The sequence below is a fragment of the Sarcophilus harrisii genome, chromosome 6 (genome assembly GCF_902635505.1).
Source record: "Sarcophilus harrisii chromosome 6, mSarHar1.11, whole genome shotgun sequence".
Taxonomy (NCBI): Eukaryota; Metazoa; Chordata; class Mammalia; order Dasyuromorphia; family Dasyuridae; genus Sarcophilus; species Sarcophilus harrisii.
Window position 1 is genome coordinate 173969738 of NC_045431.1, and position 26738 is coordinate 173996475.

Consider the following 26738-nt stretch of genomic DNA (forward strand, 5'->3'; position numbering starts at 1 on the left):
TAGCAATAAATAGATGACTGAACCAAATATTCACTTACCTACTCATTTAGAATATGATGACCACATTTTCAGATTGAAAATTACAAGATCTGACACACTTGAATTGTACTTATGGCTTCTATTGACCACTTGCTCCAATTATAGAAATTTGTCATAAGAGAAAAGATCTTGCAAGGGCATGATTATAATAGCATCAAAAGTGGTTCTTCAGGCCTCAGCCTGAGAGCACATACATCCAATCATGCAGTGACAATTCCACTTCATAGCCAGACTCAGGAATAATCAGGTGAGTTCCTATTCAAAGGAACATAATGGGGAAACTGAGTCAGAAGGATCCCACCTTAAGCAGAGGTCAAAGTTATATTCCCAACTCTCATCCAGATACAGATCTCCATCTATAACAGTTCAGAATCATATTTCTGAGTAACTTGTAGAATATCTCTTGGATGGTGGGTTACTGACTGGATGATGATCCATCAGACAATCATACTTGAATTCAAAATTCCAAACAATATCAGTTACAGTCCCAAGAAATTCCATCTTAAATAGTAAGTTTCACTAATCAAAGGTTCAGGTGGATTTAGCTCAGGTGGATTTAAATAAGTATTGACTATAATTTTACATGAATAACATTACATTAATAATAGTAAGATTCATCCCAGAAAGTTCACAGATAACCTTGATATCTTAGTAGATGATTTTAAATTCAACATTATACAAGTAATTTTGCTTTAAGAGATTCAATAACCAATAACCAAAGACTCAAGTTTTAGAAATGCAAAAAATTCCAAATTGTGTATTGTCTATAGCAAAAACATATTCAATTATTAACCAGTTCAAAGCAGCAAAGGCATAGACTACTATTCTAGAATCCCTTTAAATGGGAACAGACATATTTTGTGTTCTTACTGTTTGAAAGAATGTTGAGGAATTCTGTAACATCTTTAAGGAGGGTGATTATTGCTAAAATTTCAGACTTTTGTGAATTATAATGAGTTTGTGTGACATATTTCTTATCTATACAGTATGCTGCTTTCCCTGAACTGGAGCCATTGGTAAATGCATTAAGTGCAGATTCAGTAGGATAGTTCTTTATTATCTTTGGGAATATCCATTGACCTTTTTCACAAAAGGTGAGCAATTTTATAGAGGGTCGGTGATTTATCTATCTTACCATTGTTAGTGGAAATAAAAACTTGCCACTCTTCATTCTGAAGAGATTTTGAATATGGCTGATGTGTGATTAACAAGGAAGAGTCAGTGAGTTAGAGATATTGTTTAATTTATTTGTTAGGTATGCCACTATTGTGTGACAGGAGTCACAGGAAATTGGTGGGGGAAATGAATCAGTTCAGTTATTCCCTGTGATTGATACTGTGCCCTCTGTAATAGAGGGCACAGGAGTAGCAAATATTGCCTCTTGTACCTTTTCATTAGGAAGTATTTTTATTAATTGGGTCTCGGATTTTTTTCTTTAAGATATAGTTCACGTTTTTCCTCTGAAGACATAGTTTTAGCAGAGTTTTAATGAAGGGTTTCCTTGTAAAGTGGAGAATAAATGGGAAAGTTGATGTGTGGGTATCTGTAGCATGGATTGAAGTCAATTAATATCACCTAACTATTATTTGAAAATCATTAAGAATTTGTAATGAATCTTTTTTCTTTTCTCAAGTTTCTGGGTTCTGATTGTTTGAGAATCTATCAGATAGCTGAGAGATGAAAAAGAGGCTTGTCCAGGAGTAATTGCCAACCCCCATGAATGTAGAGTTTGCTCTAGTGACTTATTTTGGAATCTGGATATTTTAATTTCACTTTGAAATAACATGGTTAACAAAATTTTGAACATTATAGAATTATTTCTCATACCTTGTGGTAACACTTTCCATCGAAATCTTTGTGCAAGTGCCTCCATATTTATACTAGGAATAGTGAAGGCAAATCTAAATTTATCCTCCTATTGAAGAAGAATAGTAAAGAAAGTCTTTTAAATCAATAACTATCAGGGGCCATTCAGCAGGCACCATAGTAGGAGAAGGAAGGCCAAGATGAAAGGGACCCATAGTGACCATGGTATCATTTATTGCACAAAGATCATATTATATTTGCCATTTCCCTGATTTTTTTTCTTTATTGCAAATACTGTAGAATTCCAAGGGCTAGCAGAAAATTCAATTTTGAAATACTCACACTAGTCAATATAGAGTATTTAACTTCTCCTTTGATAGAGACCACTGTTCTACCCACTCTAGAATGTGACAAGGATTGTTTATAATGACCTTTAAAAAGGATGGAATACATGACTAGAAGGGCTAAATATGCATAATTTCATCTATTTAAGAATGTCTTTGTGCCATAGATTTAGAGGAATTTTTTTTTAAAAACATAACATTGAAAATAACCATTATTCTCTTCAGGATCTTCCCATTTCAATATTTTAGCATTTTGTTTTGGTAATGCTACTGTGCCTTTTCTCTTTTTTCACATTAAACAGAAATTACTCCTCAAAACTCACAAGCAAAGATGAAATACCCAATCTACTAAATAGCATTTACTGAGTTAGCAAGACTGATAACAACAGATTTCCTACTTCCTGTTAGTTTTTCAGTTTATATTGTAATAACATTTAGGGTACTAGATAACAAACCAGATGTGGTTTCTGCAATCTCAGAACCTATTTCTAAATCAATTCAGGTAGAACAGAATCTATCACAGCCAACTGATTTTCCAACTTTTAACATATACATCAATTTAAAGTTATTTTAAAATTAACTAGTACTTCAGTTCACGAGATTTCCTAAAATCTATGTAGATATTCCAATCAAGTTTCTTCTCTTTTGTAATCCAGGAAAGAGGTGCCAATTTTTGCTTCACATGGGTTTTTACCTTGAGATTTTTCCTGGCAGGATTCCACAAACCTGAGTTATGATAACAAAGTTTCAGGCTCCTTGCTTGCAGGAGTTTTTAAAGTGATAGCACACTGCTCTTCCATTTTTATCAAAAGTTCCCAAACTCTCTAATCCCTTTCAATCTATGCTCTTCTCATTCCCACATGCTTTCTATTTTGCTATATTAAATATATTTTTCTCCTCTTCCCCCTTTCTTGTAAAGCTGGGGCAGTCTGCCAGAGGCAGCGGGAGAGAGAAAAAGATTTTCATTGCACTATCCTAATCTAGAGGAGCCCCAAATTTGCTCCCAAATCACCTTATCATGATCAAAGACCAATATACTTTGAGACATTCTGGTATAATTATTACTCTGAATGAATTCCAAACAATTCAGATTGATATTTTTCCAAGTCAGCTTGCTAACTTTGAACACTGAACACAGAAAACAGAATGCAAAGCAGATACATCGACACATAGAGAAATCTACTTCCATCTTTTACCTATAGATTTAAGGTATTCACTTGGCATTCACTTAGTCCTGAGAGTGTCCTCCCAATTTTCTTCCTTTTATATTTTGGTGCCTCAATACAAATGTCAAAAAGAGGAAAAGAGAAGGGATGTGTGTGTGTGTGAGGTGGCTTCTGTTTTACTATTGTGAAGTCTCTTCTTTTTGGGTTTTTCTTTCAAGGGGAAAGTTCCAGAGCCAAACACAAAAGCCACCAAAAGTTCTGGTATGACCCCTGCTTTCAGGTTTGGGGAACCCCAAGAAAGGAATTAAAAATCCTAGATGAGCCCCATCTGTTTTCCTATTATTTCCTATCTTCCTAAATCCAGGGTTCCTTCTTTCCGGAACCAAAGGTAATAATGTTTTACACATGCAAGAAATTCCTCCAATTGCTCTTTTGCGGTTCTAAACTCTCTCTCCCCAATTCATCATTTAAGGTCCTATAAATATTGATCGCTTTGAATGTACTTGTCACATATCAATAAAAAAGTGAAAGAAAACCCTCAAATAAGCCGTGAACAACAAAATTCCCTTATCCTTCATAATTCGTGGAGCTCCAGGTGGTAAGGTACTGCCTTGTCTCTTTCTCCTTCAGTGTCTCTCAAGTCTCTGTTCAGGTGCCAATTGCCAGTAGCTGGTAAGGAGTGCTGGGCGAGGCAGTGAGGAAAAACAAGTAGAATAAAGGAAAAAGCTCGGGCTAGGGGAGTCAAGATGCAATACTAGACTTGACTAGTTTATTCAAGCAAGTAAGGTCTTTATATCACAGAGAAAATTTGCTCTTTCATATGGGAAAAGCAGTAAAGCAAGGATAGCATTATCTCGTTAACATTTCATATCATTGTTTTGACTGGTTCCTGTCCTTTTCCCAGTACTGACAGTCTCATTGTATGCACCTGTTCTACTGAGCTTTGGTTATTTACTATGTATTTGGGAGTGTCCAAGGACTTCTCTGTGGGAAGAGATCTTGCACCTTCCTTGTAGCCAAGCCTTTTCTTGCCTTATCTCGCAGTGACATCTAGTGGTCAAGGACATAGATCTCATGTGTCTATAAAGGGGTCCATGGAGGGAGGGAGCAGGAACAATTCTAAATGGATATATTCCTTGTGCTCATGATCAAAAATAATGCCAGTCATCTTTTAATTTGTTTTTAATCGGAGCCAATGATGGATTCTTTCATAACTTGGTCTTTTCCCACCTTTCCAATCAGTCTTTTTAGACCTCTCAGAGATAGTGAAATTGGTTATGAGCATCCTTCTCTTCCCTTCTTCCCTCCATGTACCTTTTAAGCTTTGACAAAGAAATAGCTTCTTCAGAGGTGTAATCACAAATACAAAATTTCAGTGCACTAACATGTGAAAGGCATTATCCTCAGCTCCCCATAGGTTCAGTTTCTGGGGGAGGGAAAGGAGATTAGGTTCACAGCTTATATCAATTCCTATAGCATACACAACCTTAATTAAAAGTTCAAATCAACTTTAGGCTTGATTCCTAGGCATCCTGGCTTCTCTATGCTTCCCTTTCAGGCTGGCCTGCTGCAAATTCTGCCTACAGGCTTGTCTCTGTAATTGCTGTGGCTCAGACTCCCAGATTTGATGGGCATTTACTGTCCACAACTAAAACTAAAGAAAAAGACAGAAAAACAGACTCGTTTCTTGGAGCAAGGGAGGAATTTCTTCCCCTCTCACCAGTTCTGTTTATGGCACCTACACTATGGATGAACTGAAATCTCCATCCTGAAAGTAGCTGGAGAGAGCATATGGAAAAGAGCTTTGGATGTTTTCTTTGGCTCTTTTCCATTACTTGGACATTTTCCCTCATCTCTACTTCCTGGCTTCCTTTGGTGTTAAGCTGAAATCCAAGCACTATGCTAAACATGGAGGCTACATAGTAGGCACTTAATAAATGCTAGTTGACTGAATAACAGGAGATAGGTACACAGCATCTGAAATCAATAGATCCTAGATGCTCTCAGTAAGTTCAAGTCACCTATCTTTGAGAAACTGGATACTTAAAGAACGTATGGGATTCTTATGCCTCTACCAGAGATGAGAAGTCTTGGAAAATGGGAGATGTGCTGCTGGACATCAAGATGTTCAAATGCTATCCTGGTTTTAACAATGGAAGCAGTGGAATCCCAGAATGTATTGCTAAAAAGACAATTTGAAAATCTAGAAAAGGAAATGGTGATCAAAAAGAGCCAGCAGTGCCTCATCATGAACAAGCCATTGGTGCCTTTTCACTGGTCACCCCACATGTCTGGAAATCTCTCCCTCTTCACTTCTGCCCCTTGGCTTATTGCAGGGCTTGGCTTAAATTGAGCCTTTCCTCTGAGATTATCTCCCATTTTCACTGTTGATATCTTATATGTGTATAGTGGTATACATGTTGTCTTTCTATTAGACAGCGAATTTGAAATCATTGGTTTGTTTCATGTTTTTTTTTTTTTTTCTTTGTATTCTTACCTTAGCACAGTGCTTAGCACATAATTACATTATTTTTCATCAGAGATATCCTTACTATAATTAGAACTAATTTTTTGCAACATGGAGGAATAAAAAACCAAATAGATGCTCATCTATTTGGACAAGGACTAAACAATTTGTGGTGCATGAACGTAATGGCATATCACTATCCTAGAAGAAATTATGAATGCTATGAATAGGGGAGCATGGAAGGATCTACATGAACCAATGCAGAGTGAAATTAGCAGGATTAAGAAACAATATTCACAATGACTATATCTATGTAAATGGAGAGGACATCCCTTCCTTCAATCAAAAATAAATGTTGCAAAATTATAAGGAATAAACATGGCTCAAAAGAAGATGAGAAGAAAGTCCCAAACCTATCCTTTTAAGTGATGTCTATTGTATTACATTTTCAGTTTTTCATGTATTAATCACTTACATATTTCCTCCCTCTTTTTCTTTAAAACATTTTGCATATCTTCACATGTATAGTGGATATCATAGCGCTTGGCTTCTCAAAAGGGAAGGAGAGCATTTGGAACTCAAAAAATGAATGCTATATAAAATCTATGATATTAGATGACTCTCTAAAGAAGAGCTATATAGAAGAATTTTATTCAAAATAGCCACAGAGCTATAATATACTTGGTAGTATAACAACATGCATTGAGGACAAATATTACATTAATCCAACTATAAAATATTCTTTGCCGGAAAAAAATAGATTTAAATAATTGGGGGGAAAGTTAATTGCTCCAAGGGTACGTTGAGCCAATATTTAAAAAAAAATGAGAATGCCATGTGAGTAACTTTTTTTTAAGAAGTTCGATAAGGTACTGAATATTTCACACACCTAGAAAGATAATGAAATCCATATATAGGGACAAAAAATCAAGAACCTTGGAGGTAATTAAAAAAAAAAAGAGGGAAGGAAGAAGGGCGATAATCCCAGATCTCAAAGTGTACTATAAAGCTATGGTCAATGAAGTGATTTGTACTGTTTAAAACAGATTTAGATAACATAAGTAATAAAGCCTTTAGAAATTTGACCCCAATCCATCTTTCCAGATTCATCATACATTACTGCTCTCTAGATTCTTCAACCTAGCTGAACTATCATCCTCTCTGATAGTACACAGTATCTCCTATTTCTAAGATCTTGCACTGGTCATATCTCATTCTTGAAGTGACCCTCCTCACTTGTTACTTCACTGAATCTCCTTATTTCCTTTTTCTAGGTTTTGTGATAGAGTTCTGGGTCTAGAGTCAGAGGACTTGAGTTCAGATTAAGCCTCTGATACTAGAAATATAATCCTGGGCAAATCATTTAGTCTCTGCCTCAATTTCCTCAACAGTAAAACAGAAACAATAACACCTGCCTCCCCAGGGCTGTTGTGAAGATGAAATGAGTTGCTGTCAAGTACTTAGTACAGTGCCTGGAACACAGTAAATACTTGTTTACTTCCTTCTTTCCCTCCATCTGCTAGTGCTTTTTCTACCAAGATATTTTGTATGAATTTGTTACTCTGTGCATCATTATATATGTATTTGTGGTCTCCTCTGACAGTTCTTTTAGAGTAAGTATGGGCTCTTTTTTTTTTTTTTTTTTTTTTTTTGAATCCTCAATGTCTAGCACAATGGGTGGCATAGAGTAGATGTTTAACCACGGGTATCAATCGACACATTCATCTTTAGCACAAAGCCTGTGACGTAGACTTAACAACCTTGAGGTCATAACATAGTCAATATATCATGGTACTTATTTTCCACATTAATTCAGTGGTGCTTCTCAAGGAGTTGGAACTAAAAGTTTTCCTACATTAGTTAAATTTAAAGGGTTGGCTTTTTTTTTTTTTAATTTTACTGAGCATCAGAATTATAGTAGTTATAAAGCATCAGAATTATTTAGTATGAGATTCCTTCAGGTTAACAGCTTAATCACATTAACAAAATTTATCCAATTTTAATTTTATTTATTTGGCGTTTAGTGATTTGCCACATAGTTAGGAAGTGTTATATGTCTGAGATCAGATTTGGAACTCAGGTCCTCCTGAATTCAGGGCTGGTGCTCTATCTACTGTGCTACTTAGCTGTCCCTTATCCATTTATTTATTAAAGGGCTGAAATGTCATAAGCACTATGGTTAGTGCTGGCATTCAAGGAACAAAATAGAAACATCTAATTTTGAGAATTTTTGAATTTAGAGAAAATTCCTCTACTAGAGGAATACAATTTATATGTTACTTTTAAGAATGTCAATTCTAGCCAGTGAGTGAAACTCTCCTAATTTTAGAAAGAATGCAAACACTACTAAACATTTTTATCTTAAAAGACCAAGGGGGAGAGGACCCATATGTACAAAAATACTGATAGCTTTTTTAGTAGTGATCGTCATTTGGGGGAATGGCTGAACATATTATACATGTGATTGAATGATATTGTGCTCTAAGAAATGGTGAAAGAGATGATTTCAGAGAAACCTAGAAAGATTTGTATGAACTGATTCAGAAGGAAATAAATAGGACTAGGTTGAACAATTTGTACGATAACAATATTGTAAAGACAAACTACTTTTGAAAAATAAAGAATTCTGATCAACTCCTTTCTAGACAGAGGTGTTGGATTTAGGGAGCAGAATGAGTCATATGTTTTGATATGGTCAAGGGAGGGGAGGAGATTTGTTTTGCTTGACCATTATTTGTTGTTTCTTTTTCCAAAGTTGGATAGGTGGAGAGCGCTTGCGTGTACATACACACTCTTAACAAATTGCCACATATGGCAGAGGGATTTTACTCAAAAACTTTTTTAGAGGCGCAGGTGATACCAGACTCTTAGGACTGACTACAAAATTATGTCCTTAATTTCTAGCTACTATCCCTAAAAACTTTGGGGAACTTTTCCTTTGGTGAGATCTAGGCCTCTTTCCCAATGAAAGCAAATTACCTAAGTCAAGAAAGTACATCAATTCTTCATTTCTGGTATATTCTAGCCTGTATATATTTTTCAATTTCAATTTGCTTGTGTAAATGTGTTGATTTTTCTATTCCTTACTTATAATGGTCTTTCTGTTAATAACATTTCATGGAAAGGAGTCAAACTGGTCAGATAAGCTTGAAGGATAACCTTTCTTCCTACAAGAGACAGCAACTAATTAAGTGGCTTTGCTCTGAATCACTTACTTGTAAACTCTCAATATTTAAAGAGGCAGATAAAGTCCTTTTTGGCAACTTTTACGAGCTGCACCTGGACAAAAGCTTTGTGATGCTCTAGGCCGCAGGGGTCCTCAAACTTTTTAAATAGGGGGCCAGTTCACTGTCCCTCAGACTGTTGGAGGGCCGAACTATAGTAAAAACTTTGTTTTGTGGGCCTTTAAATAAACTTCATAGCCCTGGGTGAGGGGATAAACGTCCTCAGATGCTGCATCTGGCCCAGGCCGTAGTTTGAGGACCCCTGCTAGGGTTTACTTGATCCTACATTTAGCTATTGTGCTAGACCACAGCACTGTTGGGATACCAGACATCAGATCATATCTACACATCTCTCCACAGGCTACTTCTCTATACATCTAGAGTTTCCATATATATTTTGTTGTTCATTAGTTTTCAGTTTTGCCTCTTTGTAACTCCATTTGGGATTTTCTTGGCAAAGATAGTGGAATTGTTTGTCATTTCCTTTTCCAGTTTATTTTACTGAGCCAAATAGAGTTAAGCAACTTGCTCAGGGTCACACAGCTAATAGGTGTCTGAAGCCCAATTTGAACTGGGGCTCTCCTGACTCCATGTCTGATCCATCTTAACTATATTAATGTTTAAAACATCTCTTTGTTTTCCATAAAATTAGCAGGATTTTTAACCTAGGTAAATCCTGTATGATATTCCTTTTGATCTGCCAGTCAAGTAATCCTGTTAAGAATGATAATGAAGTGACTTTTAGCATTGCCTGTTCTTTTAAAATAGTGTTGCATATCTATAATCTCATGTCTGGAAAAAGTGGAGAGGTAGGTACATATTCTCAACTGTCAAGGTGTCACTTTAATTACACAGTATTTAGGGCTTTTTGCTATTTTACTGTTCCATTTTTTCGCTGTTTGTTCCATTTACAATGTTGTACTAATCATGAATATTATTTTTCTAGATCTGAACACTTTATTCTGCATTTGTTGTTCATTCATTGTTGCATTCAACTCCTTGTGATCTTGTGGATCATACTGTCTCTGGGGTTTTCATGGCAAGTATACTGGAGGGGTTTGCCATTTCCTTCTCCAGTGGATTAAGGCAGAGGTTAAGTGACTTGACCAGGGTCACATAGCTAGTAAGTGTCTGAGGCTAGAAGGCTGCCTGATTCCAGCACCAGTATTCTATCCATTTTGTCACCTAATTGCCTCTCATTTTGATAAGTTCATACAAATTTCTCTGAATTATATTGACAAAAAATTATTAAAATCAAATACAATATTAACTGCCACTACCTTTTAATGATCTTAAAAATGCCAGAATTCTAGTAATGTCCTTATATTCCTACCTTTAGTATAATGTCCATTAGGTTGAGCTGAGCCACACTAAATCTCTACCCTGGGACTTTGCCTTGTAAACAAAGTCAGCTTGAGTCAGACTAGTCCCAAAGTAGTCCCTACCCCTTCCATGGGAATTCATGGCATGAAGGGCAAAACAGCCAGAATGAAGTGGTTTTTCTTGCTGAGATTGTCAAGAGCAGCTAGCAAATTGTTACCTAATTTAAGTTCCTTCCCCTTTTCTCCTAAAAACATAAGATCCTTTTCCTGTGAGTCTGCTGGAGAGATATTCCCCAGATAGCAGATTTATCCTTTTCTTCCACTCATGAATTTGATTTAAGAACTTGATGATATCCAATGGTTCTGACAACAAAATAATATTCCATATTTAGCTACCAAAATTTATTTACCTATCCCCAATCAATAGGCATCAATTCTTGGTGAAAGAATTGGTTTCAATTTCTTATGAGTTCTCTGATGTTTAATTAGGCATCCCCTCCCAAGTCTGAATTTTCTGATGACAAATGAGGTCTGTCCTCTCATCAAAAGTTTTCCCTCTGTCATTGCATTCTAAAGGTTTCACTTCAGCATGTATTCTCTGATGTCTAATAAGGTGTCCCTTCTGGCTGAAATCTCTTCCACATTTGCTACATTCAAAGGGTTTCTCTCCAGTATGAATTCTTTGATGAAAAATGAGGTGTCCCCTTTGACTGAAGGCTTTCCTACATTCATTACATTCAAAGGGTTTCTCTCCAGTATGAGTTCTCTGATGAGTAACAAGGTCTCTTCTTTCACTGAAGGCTTTCCCACATTCATTACATGCAAAAGGTCTCTCTCCGGTATGAGTTCTCAGATGTGTAATAAGAGCAGCTCTCCTGCTGAAGGCTTTCCCACATTCCCTACATTCAAAGGGTTTCTCTCCAGTATGAATTCTTTGATGATAAATGAGATGTCCTCTCTGGCTAAAGGTTTTCCGACAATCATTACATTCAAAGGGTTTGACTCCAGTATGAGTTCTTTGATGTCTAATAAGGTTTGCCCTCCGGTTGAAGGCCTTTCCACATTCAGTACATTCAAAGGGTTTCTCATCAGTATGAGTTCTTTGATGATAAATGAGTTGTTCCCTCTGATTGAAGGCTTTCCTACATTCATTACATTGAAAAGGTTTCACTCCAACATAAGTACTCCTATGTTCAGTCAAACTTCCCTCATGGCTCAAGATTCTCCAATATTTATTACACTGGTCATGTTTCTCGCCAATATGAAATGTCTGGTGTCCAACATGATTTGATCTTCTGAAAAAGGCTTCACCACATTCATTGTGTTTTTGCAGTTCTTCCCCATGTGTTCTATGAAATCTAATTAAGTTTGAGTGGTAACTGAAGGGTTTCTTCCATTTTTCATACTTAGAAAAGTTCTTCCCTAAGGAAACTATATTACTTGGAATTAGATCTGAAAAATCCCTAAAGCTCTTTTCAAGTACCATATATTTTTGGATATTTCCCCATACAGTTTCCTTCCATAGTGCATCAAAGACTGATCCCAAAAGAAAATGCCTCCCAAATGCATTACACTGAGGTATACTCTCTTTCTTAAAAGATGTTCTGTGAGTGTTTATTAATTGTCTGAATGTTGTCTCCCTGATCATCTTTCTTTCCTCTGAACTGGCATCACGTCTTCCATCTTCACTCTTCTTGGACAGCCAGAGACTACTGTTCGATATAGGAGTATCATCCAAGAAAAGACTTCCAGTGTATTGTATTGGACTTGAATCCAGGGTTTCAAACCAGATCTCACTAAAGGAATCTGAAAGAAATTTTAAAGTCACTATCTGCTGTTGATTATGATGTGGGGGGGGGCGAAGGGGGAAATCCTGATTTAGGACTAAATTTAGCTTCTGTCTCATCCATCAATAAGAACAATGGTCACCCTAAATATGATTAAAAAAAAGTTGGGGGGGCAATTGAAGCTAAGGATAGATAAGGAAATAGTAAAAGAGAAACTCTTAGGAATAAGTGAACATTGATATTTAATCATACATATAACTGTCATTAAAAATAATATTCAATGAAAAATTGCAGGATGGTTATAGATATATAAGTGTATATATATATGTGTGTATATGTAGTTATATCTCCTCATTTTGAGGAGACAAAGAACTGTAAACAAAGAAGATGTCAGTTAAGGAATACTTGAACAAATTGTGGCCTATGAATATAATTAGATATTATATATTTTAAGAAATGGTAAAGAGGATAGTTTCAGAAAAACATGGGGAAACACATAGAATGAAATAGGCAGAACTAAGACTATAATTTATACAGTAACAACACTAAAAATAAACGATTTTGAAATTCTTAAGAATTATGATCAATACAATGATCATTCATGATATCAAAGGACCAATGAAAGATATTACCTTTCTGACAGAGGGATGACAGATATGAACAGTATAAGATATTTGTTTGCAAGATTATGCAGGTGTGGTACAAAGATTGTTTTCCTTTTCCTCTCAGTAAAGAGAAAGCAACGTTTATTGAAAAAAGAATTTGAATAGTTATGAAATCTGACAACTTTATAAACTTAAATAGCAAGAGGTCTAAGCATAAGGGAATTTTTGAGTATCAGCATTTCTGAAAAATCTTCAAAAAAAAATTAAAGATGGTGTATTTTGGGACAAAGTTCTTAGAGGATGTCCTTATTCTTGACTACCATATTGATTTCAGTAATTTATGCAAAAAGATTATTGAACCATAATTAATACTTTGTAATACTTTAAATCTGCTTAAACTCTTTAGTTACTAAAAATGAGGTTTGATAGTGTGTGGAATAGAGAGATAAGGTGAAGAACTTATAAGAATGTTTAAATTCTTTTTCTGAATTTTATCTTTATTATTATTATTTCTATGTCTCTGTGACCTACATAAGTACGGTGTGTGCTAGCCAATATTTACTTAACCAGAGATGATGATGTTTATCCTTGTTCAATATTATCAATATTTAGATTATTAAATGCCATCAGCTTAGTAATCTGAAGTTTGAAGGTGTGATGGATAGTTCCTCTTGGAACCAGGGAAACTGAAAGCATTCTGTTCTAATCTACTTTTGGCACCAATGTTTAACATTCAATTAGGGGAGAGGGCACCTATTTCTCATAGCTCCCCAATTGATTTAATCCCTTGTAACAGAACCTATAAAAGCTGTGTATTTTTACTAATTCTTTAGCCTCCCTACCATGAGCTTTCTCTTTCCCTTATCTCATGATGGGATGGCTCATCCTCCGGAGATTTAATAAACAACCTTTCTGCTTTCTATTTTGAGTGATCTCTGAGTAATCATTTTGGGTAAGGGTCTTCTAAAGCCCACATAATTGTGACTAGGTTGCATTTTTTCCCATAAAATATACGCCTAAGTTTTTCTTCTGAGATGTTTTATCATGGTAGCTTAGCTCTTCCACTGTAACAGAAATTGGTCCTAGAAACTGTAATGATGTAAACTGTTTTTATTTTCAGTTCCAAATTCTCTCCCTTCCTCCATTTCCTCCCCCACTCATTGAAAAAACAAAAAAAAATATACAATATTCATTATATTTATGAAGTCATATGAAACATGTCCACAATAAAATAAAATCAAGGAAGATAAAGAGAATTTTAATTTGCACTCAGAAACTGTATTTTTTAAAAACCTTCTTGGTTTTAACGTAACTGGTTCTTTCCATATCCACTGTCTTTCTACAAAGCCAAAGTTTAAACTTTGGATTTTTTGACTACAATAGAATTAGTATAACATTATGCTTTGTAGCCTAATACTGCTTTTGAATGTGGGTAATAAAACATTTCTTTAAGCATTCCCTAGTTTTCTAGATTGGTTTGTTATGCAATCAATGGCATAAGTACATTTTAAGCTGTGAAAACTTCATTTCAGTTTTAGAAATGTAAAAGCAAAACATTTAAGAATTATTGGGCTTAAAAGATCCTAGCTATTGGGGTAAAAAATCAGTATAAAACAGTAACTTTTGGGAAAACTGGAAAGCAATCTGGCAGAAACTAGAGAACATCTTACTCTCTATATCAACAAATTCCAAATATGTATGTGATGTACACATAAAGGGTGTTATGATAACTAAACTAAAGAAGCATGAAAGAAATTGGTCTGGAACTCTTTCCCTACCCGTAGATCTGAGAAGTGAGGGAGACTGACAGGAAGTAAAATGGACAATTCTGATTAGATCAAACTAATTTTCCATTCTTCCCCAAAAGAGAGGAAAAAGTAAATAAGAAAAAAATATTTGCAGCAAGTTTCATTGATAAGGATCTCATTTCTACAATAAATGCTTAGTCAAGTCTCTATATATCAGCTGGGGAATTGTTTTTACTCTTGTAAATTTCAAAGATATGAATAGGCAGTTTTCAGACAAAGAAATCTAAGCAATCAAGTTCTAAATTCTTAAAATTAGTTAATAGCAATTTAAAACATAAGACCTATCACTCTTATTAGCAAAGGTTACAAAAAAAAGGAAAAATGACAAATGCTGGAGGGGCTGTGGGAAAACAAGCAATTAATATACTGCTAGTGGAGTTGTGAATTAGTCTAACCATTCTGGAGAACAATTTGTAACTATGCCCAAAGATTTATAAAACTGTTCATATCCAGTAATACCATTGCAAGGACTGTATCCCAAAGAGGACAAAGGAAAAAAAAGGCCTCATATGTACAAAAATATTTACAGCAGTTCTTTTTGTGGTGTCAAGGAATATGAGGAGCTAATTTTAGAGAAACCTGGAAAGACTAGTGTGAAATAATGCAGAGTGAAGCAGAACAAGAACAATTTATATTGTAACAATAATGTAGAGAAAAAAATCTTGAAAGACTGATCAACACCTGATCAACCACAAAGGAATTTATAAAGAAACATGCTACCCTACTTCAGATACAGATATGATCATCTCTGTGTGTCTGAATGTGTCTGTTATTTACTCTATATTTAAGAAATATGGAAAGTGAATATTTTGATGCATGATCTTTATTTGACAGTTGTCTGAATATTTGTTTTTATTGGTGATTATTGAATAATTATTATTGATAACTATTAAGTTTCAAATTGTTCAACCAAAAAATAAGAAGCATTTCCTGAGAATATGAGAAGCATATTTCCTGAAAAGGGGATGCTCTTGAGTATAAGATTAAATTCTTGTGAAAGGAGAAGGCTAAATCTTCCCTAGAGACCTTGAGACTTGTCCAATTGTGCCAAGGTGCAGCCCTGACGTGGTCAATCAAGGTGTTGGTGCCATGATGAACTCACCTGGACAAGAAACTTGTAGATTGTCTTCTCCTGGTTTCCATGAAGACTTTTCTCTCTTCAACAAGGAAAGCATGTCCAGTTTAGAAACAGGAAGCCCTATAAGTAGAAATAGAAATGGGGAAAATGCCGGGGGACAGAAAATTATTTAAGAATTTAACTTTATTCATGGAAAAGAGAATAGCTAAAACGTACAAGAAGTCTCTCAAGAACATGTTATTGTATATTTCAAGGTAATATGGGTTAAAAATCTTTAGATTTTAGATTCAGAAAATAGTTCATTCAGTCTATTGTTAAGAAAGTAAGGCTCTTTCTATATGTCAAATAAGATTGAGGAACTCAGACATTTATTAAGAACCAATTATGCCTAGATACTGTGACTAACCAATGCCCCCAAGAAACTTCCATTTTATCAAAGGAGACATGTATGCATAGATGTCAACATAAACTTTAGAAAAAAAAAAAGAATTTCAGGAAGGAGTCAGCAGCAGGCCTTATTTAGGAAGTGAAATGAGCTAAGTTATACAAAGGTATGGAGAATCTCCTAAGTGAGATAAGACAACAAAGCCAATAAGTTAGACAACTAAGGGGTACCTCAGAATGCTAGTTCTAGAGTTGGGAAGCTAATCCTGGGAAGACATTCTATGTGACCCCAGGTAAGTCACTTAACTTTCTCTCATCCCAACTTTACAGATGAGGAAACTAAAACTAACAACAGCACCTACCTCATCAGGTTTTTATAAGAATCAAATCTGATGACTTGGATAGAGAAGGGCTGTTGTGAATCTCAGAGCCATGTAAATGCTAGCTATTACTACCATTATTATTATTATCGTGATGCATGATGGTAACATGTACTATTCACGGAAAGGTACATTGGAGCCGAGTTACAAAGGCCAAACAGAGGCTTTTATATTTTAACCTAGAGGCAACAGGGAACCAATGGAGATTTCTGAGGAAGGAAGTATGGTCAAACCTGAAAATTTTTCCCTTGGATTGTGTGTGTGTGTGTGTGTGTGTGTGTGTGTTCAATTTCTTAATCATTTTATTTAGTACTTACTGCCTGTTATAAGAATTGCCCAGGGAAATAGCAAGTTTAGCTAAGATTAAGTTCCTGCTTGCCTCATGGGATTCCAGTCTAGGAAGAGTGAAATTCATGTAAAGGAAAAGTTCAGGCCAAGAACCTGGAGCTATCTTTGGGGAAGGGGAAAGGGGAGGAGGTGTAAGGACTTCCTGAAGCAAACTGTCTCCCAATTCCCATGGAACTTTAGCCAGAATCTTTAACTACAGATTTCAGAGAGCATAGAAACTGGGACTTCTATCATTTGGATTCGGGATTCTCCACATATGCCCTGAACTCTCTCTTTTTTTTTAAATTAAAGCTTTTTATTTTCAAAATATATGCATGGATAATTTTTTAACACTGTCTCTTACATAACCTTGTGTTCCATATTTTCCTCTCTTTCTCCCCATGTAATGTTTGGGCTAGCTTTCTGGAGGTCCTTTGGACAGGCTTTGGTCTCGGCAGGACAGACACCATGAGAATGGACAAGAATACAATCTAAAGTCTTTATTGCCTCTTACACAGTCTGCGTCTGTCATAGTCTGACCCCGTCTCCCTCAGTAGTCTGACTTCAGTCTGATTTCCTGTCCCCAGTTCTTATATACCCTATTACAATTACATCATTAGAGCATACTGAGTATGCATGAACTAGATAATTATTACTTCACCATGCTAAGTACTAAGTATATGTAAACTAGATGACTCAGAGGAATTGATGATACAATGGTTAATGCCTTGTTTCAAGTATACTTCTTTCAAGTATACTTCTCCAGAGTTCTGGCTCTCTACACCCCCACCCTCTCCCCTAGATGTATGCCCTGAGCTCTTAAATAGCCTGCTGAGCCAGCTCAACTTCATCAAAGCTTTTTGACCCCTTCAAAGCCAGAGCTCTGCTTACCCAGTGAGATGAAGTTCTCATAGTTCTCCAGCATCACATCCCAATACAGATGCTTCTGAGTTGAATGAAGATAGCTCCACTCTTCCTGGGTGAAGTATATGGCAACATCCCTAAATGATACCAATTCCTGAAACAAATAAGTGCCTGCTTAACCAGGGACTATGTAGCCAACATTTCTTGATGCACTCACATGTCTTCTTTTACATTAAACTACGCAGGAAGTTGATGGTTTTAAATCTTTTTCCCAAATGAACCCTAAGAAAATCACAAACTTTAACCAACACTCATACTGGTACACATCCTCCTGATAGTCAACTATGTTAAAAGAAATCATTCCCTAGTATCGATCTATGTGTCCTGACATGGACATCTGCAATCACATCCCATCAGGGATTAAGATACTCCTCACAGATTTAATCAGGAAGCAATAATCCACAAAAGGCAAGTCATTATAAGAATCTTCCCCATTTTCCAGCTACTGAAGGTACATGGCTCTTTCCCATAAATCACTCCTTCCTTTGCACAGGTAGGTTGGGACAAATCCTATGAAATGGATCCCAATCTTAAAATTCACAATGCACATTTTCATTAGACTAGAAACAATAAATATAGTTTATACAATTACAATCTCAAATATTGTGAATCCAAACCTACTTTGTGATATTATTTGTTATGTTCCAAAGGAGAAATTTCCTTCAGTCCTTCAATTAGATTTGTGACGATTCCAGTGAAGTGAGAAAAGGAATACTCTGCTGAATGCTGAAAATGGTAACCCATTGGAGCTTTTGTGATCCTTGCCTCCATCTTCCCAGAAAAACAAAACCAAACCAAATGAAACCTTTGTGTCCAGGCACTATGTGCTGTAACTACTGAGCCTCTTCTAGAGCTCATCAGAAAAGGGAATGAACAATCAGAGCTGTGCATCTAATCCTAGCCCTCATTCTCCCTAAAAGATCTGTCAACCTTTATCCTGATGATCCATTCACAAGTCTTCATTGGTAACATGACACAGCTTATTTATACTCATTATGTGTCCTTCTATTATCCTTTCATTGGCTAGAAATTTCATATTTTCAAAGATGGCAGTATTCATTGATTCAAAGATCACCAAAAAAAGGATGGTGTAAGAAAATGGTCTTTTGCTGGTAAAACTGACAAAAGAGAAAAATGAGAATGCTGAAAGGGCTGGGAAAAACAGGCACATTGATTTACTCTTGGTGGAGATGTGAACTGGAAGAACTACAAAACAGAGGGGGAAGGGTCAATATTTTGAAAAATATAACATTTCTTTTCTTACTAGTCAAAAATTGGAAATTAAGGGGAAAGTCTTCCATGGGGAACAAGTAAATGAATGATGGCATATGAATGAAGTGGCATATTACTGTACCAAGAGAAATGAAGAAATGGACAGTTTCAGGAGAAAATGGGAAGACTCATGACCTGATATAGTGTGAAATGAACAGAACCAGGACAATGTGTAGAATGGCCACTCTATTATAGATGAAAACAACTTGGAAAGATTTTAGAACACTGACCAATGCAATGAAAAATCATGAATCCAGAAGGCTGAAGACAAAACATGCCATTCACTTCCTGCCAGACATGATGAACTTAAAATATAAAAAGTGTCATGTATTTCCAGGAATGTACAATGTGAAGAATTGTTTGGCATAGAGATTTGCATGCATATTTATAATGGAGGGTTTGTTTTTGTTTTCTTCCTTTTGGGAAATGAAGATAATGAAAAAACAAAAGATTAGTTGTAAAAAAAGTTTCTGGGAAAAACTATAAGTACTTAGAGACCTATTCTTTGACTAGTCCATATTGTTGCTGTGTTGTCTCTGGCTCACACATTTGTCATTGCCTTGATTTTTTTGCTTTGGGGACAACTAGGCTACACTTTTTTGAGTTTTCATCCATTTCCCCAATGTGCTGAACCTTTATGGAGTTAGAACAATGATGCCATCAAAAAAATCTAGTGGACTTGGGGGGTACATGATCTTGGAGGTCAAGAAAGGTCAAGCAACTTGTTCAGGGTCCCCCATACAGAATGTGTCAGAAATATGATGTGAATTCAAAGCACTGAACCTGGAGCCAGGCAGTCCCATCTACTATTCCACTTAAATACCTTTTAATTTTCACACATTTCTCCTGGTTTTGTGCTACAAATCCAAGCAGAATGAGTCTGCCCTTTCTCAAGAGTCCTGCAAGTACTCTGGGATATCACCTTCTTCCTCAATCTTTTCTCTAGATTAAATGCCCCTTCTCCCTCCATCCCTACCTCCTATCCCCTCCCTCTTTCCCTAATGGCTCCTCTGAGGGCAGCACTGGCTTATCCATTGCCTTCCCAAAACATAGGGCCACAAATTCACCACAAATTTCAGGGTTACAGTGCCATAATGAATCACCCAAGGACACCTTCTGTCTTTCTCATTCTTTCTTTCTTTCCTGCTCTTCCTCTGTTTCTCTTCCGTCTCTCAGCATCTGTAGCTTTCTTTGTATCTGTGGTTTTCTTTTATTTCTTGTCACTGTATATGTCTCAGCTGAAGGAAAGCCTTGAAATGGAGGAGGGAGCAGGAGGAGAGATTTTTCATTTTCCTCTTTGTTATATTTATAGTAACATTCCCACTTTAATGATCTATATTAAGGATTCTGAACCTGTGGTTTATGGAGAGATGAGGGTGAGGGAAAAGGATGTTTGTGAACAGAACTGGAAAAGGAAATTATACTTCTCACTGAAATGTTGCATATCTTTAATTATTTACAAAAGATTATTCTAAGAAGTGAGCCCATTGCCCTCATTGGAATGCCTAAATGCCAACAAAAGATTAAGAACCCCTGACTTTAAAACTCTCTATCATTAATTAGGGAGCCATGGCATTGTGGGGAAGGAAGTTGTGTCTGGTCCACAGACCAATGATACTGGCCTCTTTGCTGCTCCTCATGTAGGACATGCCATCTTTTGTGTCATAAATTTTTAGTGGCTATCCTTCAGGCCTAGAATGTTCTCCCTCTTTTCCACTTCATGATTTCCTCCAGGTCTTAGTGGTGGTCCTGCCTCCTACAAGAAGCTTTCTCCAGTCCCTCTTAATGGTAGAGCCTTTTCTCTGAAATATACAGGTTTTTTTGAATGTTGTCTCCCTAGTAGAATGTGAGCTCCTTGTGGGCAGGGACTGAGTTGTAACTTTCTTTATATATCCCTGTCTCATAATCTTTTTGTATCCCCATTGATTAGCATAGTGTCTGGTTCATAGAAAATGCACAACAACTACTCAGTAATTGAGTAGATGTGTGAACTGTGATAACTGCAAGGAAGAGAGTGAAATGATGAATACACTGAGAAATGATATGACACAAAGTGACAACCAAATAAGAACTTACCTGAGCCCTGGCTGTGATGAACCCAGCAATCATTTCCTCCTGATCCTCTATTCTTTTGTTTTGGAAAAAGGAAAAGTCTTGAAGAAGCTTATCTGGAAAAGAAGAAAGAAGTCCCAGAGGGAGATAAACCTTGACCAAGACCCACTTAGCATCCTGGACTCCCTCACTCCCCAGCTCTTCTGTGCTCTCAGTCTTTCATCCCAGATTCCCCTTCCAATCCCCTTCCTTTAAACCTTTCTCCTGAGCTGCTCCTTGCTGCTAAAAAAAGAGACATGAAACGCCATCTTAATAAAGTACACAGAGTATTCTTTCTCCCTTCAACTGGTCTTCCATTACACATTGCCTGTCCTTTCTCTTGGCCAACAGCACGTTATGAATGCTTACTGACTCCCTGGAGGGACTAATGGAATTAAGTCAGACAAAGGGGTATACCAAGTGATCCAGAGAAAAGGAAGTTAGGGGAACTGCTCTTTTTATTCTTTCCTTCCCTTCCAGGCCATTCCCTCATAAATCCTCCCTTTACATGCTTCTTATACATTAGGCTGTTTCTCCCTTCACTGTCACCCTTTGGTAAGGCTCACCTTTCTCCTCAGAGATGAAGGCCAAGTCTCCCATGGTAACTTCCTCCTTGCTTGACGACCGTTCTGATTTTACACCGATCCTCCCTACCCTTCGAGATGGTCAAGACTTCCCACATCCCCAGCAGCTCCAGTACTGGTTTCCGTCTATCAGGTACTGCACTGAGGCTGTGGTGAAAGAACATCAAAGCTGTGCTCTGTTGGCTCCAAAGCAGGGAACTGGGGTTTGCACTGAGGGGCTTAGATCCTTGTCCTCGGCTGGGAATTAGATCTCTGGCATTATAGGCCGTGACCTGTTGGAATCTAGCAAGAGCTGGTTATGCCTAAGAACGAATGAGAGCATTAGGAGGGGCCAAGAACTCATAGTCACATGTTATGACTTAAGGAATACTAAGATAACTATAAATTCTGGCTCTACAAATGGGCACAGAATGAGCTTTAATCATTCAAGAAACTTTGACTAGAAAGCAGTGGCTTCCACTAAGTAAGGAGAGTTGGGACAAATCCACTAGAAGCTCAGTCACTCTGTGGTCACAAAATATTATTTATTATCATAACAGCAACAACTAGTATTTATATAGTATTTTATTTTGCTGAGGCAAATGGGGTTAAGTGACTTGCCCAGGATCACACAGCTAGGAAGTGTTAAGTGTTCGAGAGTAGATTTAAACTCTGGTCCTTCTGACTTCAGGGCTGGTGCTCTATCTACTTCATTTATATAGCATTTTAAAGTTGGCAAAGGACTATATATAGGTTACCTAATTAGTTCCTCACAATAACCCTTCAAAGTACTAATTGCTATGAGGTCCATTTTACAAATGAAGAAATAGAAGCAGAGGTTATATGGCCAGTTATTTGAGTGAGGATTTGAACTCTGGTCTTCCTGACTTCCGTCTCAGAACTTTACCTATTGCACCACCCAGCTGCAAAATTTACAACTAGATGGTGAACTGAAATTTGGGTAAGCTCTTTCACTGAAGAGCTTTAATCCTAATTCAGGAAAGGTAGGTCTGAAAGAAAAAGGTATGGCTATACCTTTCTTTCCATATGGCCACCTGGTTTTGGGGAGGTGGGGAAAACCATAAAAAGCAACTAATGACTTCAGGGTTCAGCAGCAAAAGCAGAATTGAAGAAAATTTTGCTAATCACAGGTACAATTCTCAGGGCAATATGATGTGGGAAGAGGACACTTGGGCTGTTAACTAGGACCATATTAAGCTGAAATGGTAGTTGCCCTTCTGGGGAAGGGCAGAGTCTTGAAGAGACCAAGGGATCCACCTTGTCCAACTGAGATTGTCCTTTTGAAGAGCTTGCCATGCCCAATATTCGAATGACCTTGGCTAGTAATGAAATCTGCTATCTAGTACAAAAGCAACACAAAGCAGGGGGCAATCTGAGAGCAAGAGAAAGACAGCGCAAATTTAAGTCCCCTATATGTGTTACTGTATCATGGTGCTTTAATGTTGTAGCCACTTTTCCCCACTGACTCGTTTGGTGGGAGATCCTGCCCAGATTTTAGAACTGTTTCCTAATTATTGTTTTAGCTACACATACCTTAGAGTAAAATGCCTTTAAGAGTTACACAAGTCTACTGGTTGAATGCTAATGGCAAATATACCAGTTGGGGCTCAGTGAGTACAATTTAGCAGAAAAATCGGAGATTCTCTCAACCCCAAGTAGCAGCTCCCTCTATGGTGAGTTGGGGGACGTTGTGATGCCAGAATGATGGGCACAGGCTCTAGGCATGCACACACTTCCAATTTCAGATGCATGCAACCAGGGGAGCACCCATTCCCTCACAAATACTAAAGGACACAACTGCCCTTAACACACGCGAGCCCTCAACTCGGGCACGTCTCCTTCTGTACGCACTCAGCAGGAACCTGTCAGGGTGGGAAAAACCGGGGTGCATGCGCAGTCATTTTTTACTATCCTTCACTTGTTCAGTGGTGAGCTAGAAGGGAGGAGGTAGCACAAAGAATAGGGAGTGGAACACGTTTCTAGAAGCACAGAGAAGGAAGAGGGAGGGAGGTGGCTGGACTACGCAGGTACATTCACACCTACGGAGAGGGTGAGAAAGGGAGCAGGTAACGCATGCGCATTCACCTACCTCAGCGTCTGGCTACGAGGAACGGAAACACGAGAGAAGTGCATGGGCACGTACTCATTCCCTCCCTCCCTCCCTCCCTCCCTCCCTCCCAAGGCCTCAGCAGTTCAGACCCGCCCCAGGCCTCCAGGCTTGGAAGTCTGACCTTTAAGGAGGGACGGCAGCCTGGATGGCATTCCAGTGGCCCGAGGAACAATACCCACAACACATCGAGCTCTGCTCTACCGGACTGGAAGACCAGGAGCAACCATAACGGTTCTGATGCGCAGGATCTCCGGAGGCATTTCGGGAAATGGAGTTTTTGCTGGGAAGGGCTCCCGGCCTCCTGGAGCATCCCTGTGATACGTGGACTACATCCCCCAGAGGGCACTGAGGCTTTTTGTCCGGTACCGGAGCACGTGCTCCTGGTTTGCGCTCTGACCCTGCAGATGCATCAGTTTTAAAACTCTTCAGAAATTGTAGGGCTCTTCGACTGCTCTAAACTTTGTTACAATCTCAATACCCCCAGAAACAATCTTACCCCATCTTTGATGAGAGCAACTGTGTGGAAGCTGGCAGAGTCGGAAGGAATAATCACTAAAATGCCTTCGGCCGTTCCCTTTCACCCCTCGCAGGGTTAGAGTCAGCCTCCATCCCAAGGTCAATCCCTCTACGTGCCCAAAGTGGAGAAGTTCCAGGGAAGAAAAAAAGTGTTTGTGATCGGGCATGATCACTCACAGATCAGAACACAGGCTGGGAGAATGGTAAACACCTCTCCTTAGAGCATACTACCATGAAAGAGTGGAAAACTTACAAGTTCCTAGAAGTATCTCTGATAACTGCTGAACAAAACCCCTTAAAATTTAACTTTAACAAAACCTTAACCTTGGGACAGCGCACCTAGAAACAGAATCCTATTTTTTTCTTTTGGATTTAGATAGTTTTTTCTTATTTTTCCAAATACATGCAAAGATAGTTTTTAACATTACCTTCTCTTCCCCTAAACTGCAAGAAATTCAATATAGGTCAAACATATGCAATTCTTTTCAATATATTTTCATATTTGTCATGCTGCACAAGAAAAATCAGATCAAAAGGGAAAAAACAAGAAATAAAAACAACTCAAAAGGTGATAATACTATGCTTTGATGCACATTCAGTCTCCATAGTTCTTTCTCTGGAGGTGGATGACTCCATCACAAGTCTATTGGAATTGCTTTAAATCATCTTATTGTTGAAAAGAGCTAAGTCCATCACAGTTGATTCATCATATAATCTTGTTGCTATAGTCTCTTGGTTCTGTTCACTTTACTTAGCATCAGTTCGTGTAAGTGTCTCCAGGCTTTTATGAAATAAGCTTGCTCATCATTTCTTATAGAGCAATAATATTCCATTTACCTTCACATACCATACCTTATTCAGCCATTCCCCAACTGATAAGCATACACTCAGTTTCTAGTTCCTTGACACAACAAAAAGAGCTGCTACAAAATTTTTGCATATGTGGGTCCTTTTTTAAAAAAATCTCTTTGGGAGGCAGACTCAGGAGAGACTGCTAGAATAAAGGCTATGCATATCAGAATCTTACTTTTTCTATTTTTTTTATTAAAGTTATTTTCAAAATAATTGCACGAATAATTTTTCAACATTGACTTTTGCAAAATCTTGTGTTCCGATTTTCTCCCATCCTCTCCCCTAGATGGCAAGTAATCCAATATGTTAATTGCATGAATAATTTTTCAACACTGACTTTTGCAAAATCATGTGTTCCGATTTTCTCCCATCCTCTCCCCTAGATGGCAAGTAATCCAATATGTTAAACATGTTAGAAATATATGTTAAATCACATATATTCACATACACACATATTTATACAATTATCTTGCATAAGATAAATCAGATCAAAAAAGAAAAACAGAATCCTATGTTAATAAAGAATTAAAAGTCAAGTAATAGACTGGGAAAATGAGCAAACAATAGAAAAAATTCTAACCTTGGGAGGTTACCATGGTGACAAGGAAGATTAAAATATACACTCAGAAGAAGATAAAAGTCAAAAGCTCCCACATCCAAAGCCTCCAAGAAAAATATGACTTGGTCTCAAGTCATGGAAGAGCTCAAAAAAGATTTTAAAAATTACATAAGAGAGGTAGAGGAAAATTTGGGAAGAGAAAATGAGAGTGGTGAAAAAAAAAAAAGTGATACAAAAAATATTGAAGAAAACACCTTAAAAAAACAGATTAAGCCAAATGATAAAGGAGGTAGAAAAGAACAATGAGAAGAATGCCTTAAAAAGCAGAATTGGCTAATTGGAAAAGGAGGTACAAAAGCTTATTGAAGAAAATAATTCCTTAAAAATTGTAATTGAGTAAATGGAAATCATGAGAAAAGAAACAGAAATTGTGAGAAATCAAGAAATAAAAAAAACTCCCAAAAGAATGAAAAAAATAGAAAACAATGTGAAATATCTCAGTGGAAAACCAACTGACCTGGAAAATAAATCTAGGAGAGATAATTTTGAAATTATTGGACTACCTAAAACCCACAATTAAAAAAAAACCTAGACATCATCTTTCTTTTTTTAATTATAGCTTTTTATTTACAAGTTATATGCATGGGTAATTTTACAGCATTGACAATTGTCAAACCTTTTCTTCCAATTTTTTCCCCTTCTTCCCCCCATCTCCTCCCCCAGATGGCAGGTTGACCAATACATGTTAAATATGTTAAAAGTATAAATTAAATATAAGTATACATGTCCAAACAGTTATTTTGCTGTACAAAAAGAATTGGACTTTGAAATAGTGTACTATTAGCCTGTGAAGGAAATCAAAAATGCAGGTGGACAAAAATATAGGTATTGGGAATTCTATGTAATGGTTCATAGTCATCTCCCAGAGTTCTTTCACTGGGTGTAGCTGGTTAAATTCATTACTGCCTAGACAACATCTTTCAAGAAATTATCAAGGAAAACTGTCCTGATCTTCTAGAACTGGAGGGTAAAATAAAAATAGAAAGAATCCACCAATCATCTCCTAGAAGAGATCCCCAAATGAAAACTTCCA

At 37.1% G+C, this 26738-nt stretch overlaps 1 protein-coding gene across 1 annotated transcript; it reads right to left on the bottom strand.

The window, feature by feature from the left end:
• Window positions 1-9545: 9545 nt before the first annotated feature.
• LOC105750842 (zinc finger protein OZF-like) lies at window positions 9546-23937 on the bottom strand. Its single transcript, XM_012551900.3, has 6 exons — window positions 23840-23937; window positions 21591-21755; window positions 21010-21101; window positions 17629-17755; window positions 15671-15766; window positions 9546-12174 (listed from the first exon to the last, which is right to left on the bottom strand). Exons 2-6 carry the CDS (start codon window positions 21622-21624, stop codon window positions 10850-10852), a joined length of 1674 nt encoding a protein of 557 aa, XP_012407354.2. The 5' UTR covers window positions 21625-21755; window positions 23840-23937; the 3' UTR covers window positions 9546-10849.
• Between the last annotated feature and the right edge of the window lie 2801 nt (window positions 23938-26738).

Excerpts from the sequence above, each read along its gene's own strand:
- LOC105750842 (XM_012551900.3), bottom strand. The coding sequence starts at position 21,624 with ATGGGAGACTTGGCCTTCATCTCTGAGGAGAAAG. Across the intron at positions 17,756-21,009 it reads TCATCACAGCCAGGGCTCAG|GAATTGGTATCATTTAGGGA; the intron begins GTAAGTTCTTAT and ends TATTTGTTTCAG. Across the intron at positions 15,767-17,628 it reads TGAGAACTTCATCTCACTGG|GGCTTCCTGTTTCTAAACTG; the intron begins GTAAGCAGAGCT and ends TTCTACTTATAG.